The 7711-nt window shown below is 48.0% G+C and overlaps 1 protein-coding gene across 2 annotated transcripts in view; it reads left to right on the top strand.

Moving 5' to 3' along the window:
* The first annotated feature begins 579 nt into the window (after nt 1–579).
* The window catches only part of cntnap2a (contactin associated protein 2a), a 115426-nt gene continuing 108294 nt past the window's right edge, over nt 580–7711 (top strand). Inside the window, exons 1-2 of one of the 2 annotated variants that reach the window (XM_052054802.1) lie at nt 580–782; nt 6047–6166. In XM_052054802.1, coding sequence (XP_051910762.1) covers nt 608–782; nt 6047–6166 — 295 coding nt within the window. In that variant the 5' untranslated portion in view covers nt 580–607. Of the gene's footprint in view, nt 783–5951; nt 6167–7711 lie in introns of those variants that run through there. The other variant, XM_052054803.1, reaches the window with a different exon arrangement.

Raw genomic sequence — 7711 nt, 5'->3', positions numbered from 1 at the left:
ACCGACAAAGTAATTGCAAAGGCCTTCGTCTTCTGTCAGCGGATGGGTTTCCTGTGAGCAAGCGCAGAGGACAAACAAATGACTTTCATCCCTTTTGATATTTCTCATAATAAAATGATGTGAGAATGATGAGGTGCAGTGTCATTATAAGACAGGGGTGGGCAATTATTTTTCCAGGGTGGTGGGGGGGGGGGGGGCAAATGAGAAGCAGAAAATATTGTGGAGGCCCGGGCCAAAAGTTAGAAATAGAAATAGAAAATAAAGAAGATAGCACAATGTCTCTGTAATAATGTAACATTCTCCTCCACCATCACACTCAGCAGCGGTTCTCCTCAAGGATGTGGACTGAGCCCCCTGTTGTTCACGCTCTACAGTGTTATAATATAAGAGAACGTGCCAGCTGAGACGGAGCTCCTGGTTGAACTAGGGAGGGTGTGAGCTGGATGAATATTTTTGGCTTGTGTGAATATGGGAATGTCGGGGGACGGGGGGGGGGGGGGGGGGCAAGCGCCTCAAAACAAATGGGCCTTGCAGATGTTTGTGTGCGGTTGCGGTAGGTTGGACGGCATTATACCTTGCCAGGTTACCTCGTGAGAACCAGAGCTTCATGCCATCCCGTTTCTTTGGCCGTCCGCGTTTTGTTTCCGTCACCTTCACCTGCGTCGGTGGGCGGAGCCTCCTCCTCCCCCACAGTCCACCGATTGACCTGATCGCGGTAGTGCACCGTGACGGACGCCGAAAGTTGAGGACGCCCGAAGCAAAGTGGACGCAAAAAGCAGCAAGTAAGTAAGCGACTCCCCTCGGTTCTTTTTGCCCGTCTCGCCATGACAGCCACCGCTTCAACCGTTTCAATCGGAATCGTTTGCAATTGACGGCGCGGTTGTGCGCCGTCAATTGCGATAATTGAAATGGGGGCGTTCAATCACGCTCGATCTGATTTCAAAGTCTCCAAGTTTAGACGCATATTATATTTTTTTTGGGGTCGCGGGCTGGGTCCCCCGGGACGAAATGCATCGGGGGACAAGATAGCTTTTTTTTGGGCCAACTGGTGCTTTTGTTTGTTTGTTTGCTTCTCTGAAGACGCGTTCCGTCCTTATGTTTGCACACAGCAACATGCAGTCATGTGATGATTAGGAGGAAAATATACGAACAACGATCAACTACTCCTGTCAAGAATGATCGATGCAAATCCTCGAGTACTTTGAGACTTTTTTTTTTTCAGGATGACTGAAAAGTTGCATGCGTCACAAGTTCACTCAAGGTGGGCGGCGTGCAAGTGCAGTCAATGTCGGCAACTTTTTTTAAAGTGCAGCACAGGTGAAAAAGAGAGTTTGCGTGCATCTTTGCGGTTTTAATCATAACTCATCTGTTGCCGTTCATGTCTGTGGCAAGATATTGTTTGAAATACTTTTTTTTGCGGCCAATGTGAGCTCAATGACAGGCCCGCTGATTGTTTTTGTTTGTTTTTTTCATTTGGATCAGAAGTACACTGGGTGTTCACTAATGGAGTCGTTTTGGGCTTGGTGTGGCGCTTGGTCAGTAAGAAGTGCGGGGCAGAATACACCATCGTTGACCTGAAAACAATTGATGCTCAAGGTCAAAACCGGCAGCTGTCCGTCAAGGCAAATAGCTGCGAGGGAGCCGATCGTGATGGATTCGGAAGCATCGTGACCTCCAAAGTCAAATTGCCGTTTAAGCGCATTAAGCGAAGGACAACCGAGTCAAATATCCCGTTTGTGACGAAAACGCCGCCGATCAAAACAAAGTACGGCCTCTACTGGATGCTAGAAATTCAAGTGCGAAAATTCCACATTTTTTCTTGTTCTTCCCGTGCGGGCTCGCTCTTCTCCTCGTTTGCTCATTGAGCCCACCTTCATGCTAACGGCCATGCTCCTCTGCGGCGCCTCACATTGGCTCCGCCTTCATTTATCAGCCACTCTCGCTATGAGGTGATATCGTCCTACGTTTTTCATCTTTGCCGCCGACACCATCGGGAATGGTCGCTCCCGTCGGAAAGAGCCTTCATCATCTCAAGTGCCACGCCGACCCCCGAGCCGAGCCCGCAGACGATGGTAATTAATGAGCGGGCCCCGTAATGATTTCATGCGCACGTGCTACTGCCTGATGAAATGTTTCGGGGATGCGTGACTGGGTCACGATGATGAGCTGGGCATCTCATCGATGATCGAACGCTCTCGCCAAGAGGTCGTGCGGTGACACGTGTCCAAGCAGGTGTGGCCGAGCCATTAAGGGCCGGCTCATCAAAAGGGAATTAGACGCTTGATTGCGGTCCCCGTTAAGGACCGATTTGGCTTATTTGCTGTGGCGCAAAAGGAAAACGCATCTTCTGTCGCCATCAAGATCCACAGTGATGCTGTTTCTCCAACACACCCTGACCTGACTGTGTACCTTATTAGAGTAGGATTGATTCCCGCTCAGTCAAGATATAGTACGTACAGTTTCCTATGAAGTAGCTGAAAGCGATACTTATAATAACAATAATAATAATAATACATTTTATTTATAAGCGCCTTTCAAGACACCCAAGGACACTTTAAAATAACAAAAAACACAAAACAATACAGCTATGTTAACTCATTCCCTCCCAAAGACGTTGTTAAACGTCTTTTCAGACTTGGCCCAGAATTGGCTGGTACTGAATGAGTTAACCGCTGCCATGCGTTCCAGTCAAATGATACACTTTGAAATTTTATTTTTTTTAATGAATTACCACTTGAAGCTAAACATAATGAAGAATGAACCATGATCCTGTTCAGGACTAATTCACGCCAATTTCTTCCTGCCCGGGTGCTGTTTGAGACACTCAAAAGGCCACAATGCTCCCAGTTAAATATGCTTTTAAGTGCTCATCACTTTTATTGAAAAAAGCTCTTCTTAGTCAGCATGTGTTGAAGGAGATTTATAAAAATTGAGCACTTGGGGGGGGGGGGGTCGGAATTATTGTCGCACTGGAATGGGAAGGTGTGAAAGGTGATTTCTCGCTCTGCCGGGACTTTTGCTCTCCTTTTGTGCCGTCGATTCCCCGAGGCTCGTTCACTTAAGTCCAGCAAATGCTTCACAAAGCAATTCTGCAGTGACATTCTTAAAAGGCCCGTCTCGCTTGTAAGACGATCCGCCGGAAGTGTCCCACCGTTCGAGAACGGCAACTTACTTTCGTCTTGGGATGAGTGCAGTCTGGAAAACGACTTCAACGCAAATGACTGCAACTGCAATCCAGTCAGTGCGGCGGGATGACTTTCAACCCCTTCTAATTGAAATCAACATTTCCATCGATCCTCACGTCAAGTTTCAAACAGATTTGAGCAACTCCAAAGATGTTCGGGCCGACCCGACGGGATGTGGTCCGCCCGCCGCGCTCCAGTCACGTCTTGCCGTCGCGTGCAAATGAGGCGTCCGTGAGCGCGGCCTGAGGGATTTATCATCAGCCGCAGATTTTGGGACGCGGCGCTTATCAGCCGTTGCTTTGCCGTGACAACGAGTCATCTTTGTGACATCTTTTTTTTTCCGTTTGATGCGACGCATCTATAATTTCTCTTTGTGTTGTTGTTGATTTTGAGACAGTTTCCCTGCATCTTTTCTTAAAAAAGAAAAACAGAGCGGCAGAATCAACTGCAGAATCTATTAAGAATTCCTCACCAATCTCCTAAACATGAGATGACCCCGTGGCTTCTTTTTTTTTCCACATGAGTTGCGTATAAAAGTCTCCGATAACAACAACAACAAAAATCTCCCACTGGAAGTTCATCGTTGCCGTAATCCACTTTTTTTTTTTTTTTTAGTTCGCTGGCATCACTGTCATGAGATGATTGATGGCCGCTAATTAGAATGCCTGCCATATTGACGAACCCATTTGTGCATCTTGTGGGGGGTGGGGGGTGTGGGTGGGGAGGGGCATTGTTTTTCTGACATTGCAGTGGAAGACTCGTGACATGACAAACGAGCAGTGGAGAGTAAAAAAAGGAAGCGGGCGCAAAGTCAACTATATTCGCGCTTGGTTCTGTATCAGACGCGCTGTTTTGGGGGTTTCCATTTTTGTCCATATTTGTTTTTTTTGTTTTTTTTAAACACTGATGTCTCATTACAGTGTAGGTTTTCTTTTTTTTTTTTTTTTAATCTTCTTTGTGTGTAATTATGTTGTTTATTTCTGGCCGGTGTCTGAGCCTGGCTCCTTTTTGCACACTGCACACATTTGCTTCTCATTAGTTAATCGTTTGCCGCTTAAGTGAGGCTTTTCACTTTGATTTCAAGCAAGCCGCTCCCCTTGCGGATTCAATTCGTTGCTTGACTCGCCTGTGATTTTCTCGTCGTTTTTTTTCCGACCACCCGTGCCTCTTTGGTTAACGGCCTCCTGTGTATATAGCCGCTCCCGTTATGCGTCGATGGTTTGTTGTCGACGCTTTGCAAGCAGGCAGTGGGGGGGGGGGGGCCTGTATTTCAAACTTCTTTGGATTGGAGCCGTTTTATTTGGATTCAGACCCTTTGGAGAATTGTTTCCTGGACGTGGGTATGCTGCCTCGGAGTGCGGGAGCTTTGCTTTATTTCTTTTCAACGACAGGACCTGTTTCATGACTACTTTGAGAGCGGCGACTTTATACCTTGTTAAAGACACAGTAAATTACTGCCAAATATTGTTACTTGTCTACTCACAAATCTATCGATCAATCGATCCATCGGCTCTCTCCTCTCTCTATCTATCTAATATATATAAATATGTGTGTGTGTGTTACACTTGACAATGTTACTTTCATATACAATGGGTAAAATACATCGTCAGTTGATCAAATTATTATTTTTTAATATTTCCAAGTGGTTTAAACTGTCCGTGTAGATGTAACTCAACTTCCAATAGCTCATGTTTTTGCTGTTTTTATTTATTTATTTATTTTTTGATTGATTGATTGATTGATTGCACCAAAAAGACGAGTTGAGTCCAAGTCGATGGCGCCTCTACCGGTTACAGCCGAGTAATGCACCACAGCCCGCATCAGTTGCTTCACGAAACACTGATCAATACTGATTGAGTGAGAGCAGAGTCTCCTTGTCCTGCCCCCCCCCCCCTCCATTTATGGCTCTTTCTCAAGGTACCCCAACCGTTGGGACTGTCCACAGGCGCTTTCACCGCCCCGCGGTGTTCCTAATGATGCAATTGCATACTTACTGGCTTTACTACGTTCATGGGTGGATGCAGATGTGTTGCCTGTTTATTTTTGAGCAGGGGTCTCAAATTCCGGACCCCGAGGGCCACTTTCCTGTATGCTTAAACCGCTTCCTGTCTCCAACACACCAGATTCAAATGATGGGACTCTTGCAGAGCTTGTTCATTTGACTCAGGTGTGACGGAGGAGGGAGATATCGGGCAGGAAATAATTTGACAGTATCGCTCGTCAAGAATGCAAACCGCTTCTATTCAAATGCATTTTTGTTTTTGTTTTTTTGTTGTCATCGGCTGTTTGTTAACGTTTGGGAGCTTGTGATGGGAACCCTTTTTTCTTTTCGCACTGTTTCAAATTGGAGTGAATAAGTGTACCTAATGAAATGTCCTACTAAGAAACGGCACGAAATGAGAGGCTGGACAAAAAATTTGAAGACGGCGTGTGTGTGTGGAGGGGGGCGGTGGGGGGGGGGGGGTAGCTACCACGGCTTCGAGAAGGAGGGCGGCACTGTGTGGCTGAAAGCGGAGGTATTTGAGGGGAGAGAGTTAAAGAGGGAGGGAGGGAGTTAAACGAAAGGGAGGCAAGTTCAGCACCGCGGACAGCGCACCGGACCACCGCTATCAGCTGCGCACTGACACGCTTCCGCGAAGCGTCGGAGCTTGTGGCGTCTCACTCCTCCGTGTCCTCGTCTCTCTCTCTCTCTCCCTTCAGCATCCCCGTGTGGCTTTTATTCTAAAGTGGGAGAGCGCAGACTCACTCCTCTCCTCCAGTCTTCAAGTGCCGAGCCGGACGGACGTGCGGACAGAGTGCCTCTGCTTTGCTTTCTCACCAGTGCTTTTTTTTTTTTTTTTCCCCTCTCTCGCGCACGTCAGCCGCTTCGGCGCCGACCGCGAAGATGCACCGTCCTGGAGGAGGACCGGCGTTGTTCCTGCTGTCGGCTCTGTGGATTTTCTGCGACGTCAACTGCGTGCGAGGAGCTTTGCCAACAAGCGGTAAGTGTATCTGTTTATGTGTTCGTGTCGCCGGGGCGAAAGGTTATTGGAGGTTCGTCACAGCGGAACTCGGGTAGGCACGGCGTGCGGGTCTTTCCTGGAGAGGTTGGCGTGGGACCGTTTGTGGCTCGGTGGGGAAGGGACGTGCACTGACATGTGTTAAGTGCGCTCTGCAAGCGGAGTGAGGTCAGCAGCCTTATCTTGAGACTTTTTCGTGGTTTTTATACCCCCCCCCGCGCCCCTCAGCCTCACACACACAAAAAAAGGTCTGTTTAATGCATGTACAGGAGAGGCTGCATCTATTTTGCCTTTGTCGTAACCACGACTCCCTGCGAGCTCTTTGAGTAAACACGATGATGGCATTTTTACATCAAATTTACACATCATTGTAATTCTGGCGACGGCTTTTCAAGTGAACATTCAGAAAGTCGTGATAGACGGCGGATCTTCACAAAGTTGAAACTGTTCTCGCATTTCGTTCATCTTCCCAATCCGACACACTTTGCGTCAGGAAATCGCTTCTCGGAGACAAATAATGTGAGTGACGGCTGCGCATGAACACGCAAGCAGAGTGACGAGGCCTGACAAGGTCTCGCTACAAAGTGGCAACAACCGGAGCCAGAACAATGTCCGAAAGAGACACACATGAGGTAAATCCAACCCCCCCCTCTTTTTTCTCCGCGCGCATCCGTTTTGGGGTTCATTTGCATTGACATTTACAGGCCAATGCACGCCCCCCCCCCTTGCGAATGATTGTGTGTTGAGATCGAGGCACGGGATTTTTCTCCCACGCGTGCTATGTACGCCTTGAGCGCCCGTCAGCTTTAAGACGAACCCCCCCCCCTCCCATGTCACTTAATTGGCTGCCGGAATTTTTGCCGCCATCCGTTGCGCTCCGGCGAAATGAGATGAGCGCACACGTAACGGCACGTAGGCAGTGGTAAGAAGGCGGCTGCGGTTAGGTGGGTGGGAAACTTTGAAGCGTCTCCATATAATGACTTGTCGTTTGCGCACAAAGTCTCATTAGCGACAGTCACGTCTTCTTGTGGATCGGCATTGAATCGGAATCCCTGGAACTGCCCGTGTAGGATACTTGATAAATGACACACACACACACACATATGGCCCAAAAGTTTCTGGTGGGAGTGTTGGCCTGAGCTCCTGCTTGCTGTCGTCGTGGCTGTTGCGTATTAATAATTGGCCCCCATCCTTCCAAGATTTGGTCCTTGGCGACGCCTCTTAAGTTGCTCAGATCAAAACGTTTTTCTAGTCAAGTTCAACTAGTAACCCGCTCTCCGTCTGCGGCAATCGACACACATCAGCGTGATGTTTATTTTTTTTTTCTCCATTTTTCTACTTTTGTCCGGTTATCAGCTAAATATTGATTCTTAACAGCTGCAGGTGATGCCGGAATAGCTGCGTGCTGGTTATATCGGGATCTTTTCTACAATTGCAATGTGATAGTGTCATCTTTAGGAGGGGTGGGGGGAGTGGCCCCTCTTAAGGCCCAGGTAACAAATGCACGGCTGGTTCGATTCCAACTTG

The sequence above is a fragment of the Hippocampus zosterae genome, chromosome 20 (assembly GCF_025434085.1).
Source record: "Hippocampus zosterae strain Florida chromosome 20, ASM2543408v3, whole genome shotgun sequence".
Classification (NCBI taxonomy): Eukaryota; Metazoa; Chordata; class Actinopteri; order Syngnathiformes; family Syngnathidae; genus Hippocampus; species Hippocampus zosterae.
Note: the sequence above shows the minus strand (reverse complement) of the source record. Positions and strands in the feature narration are given on the sequence as shown.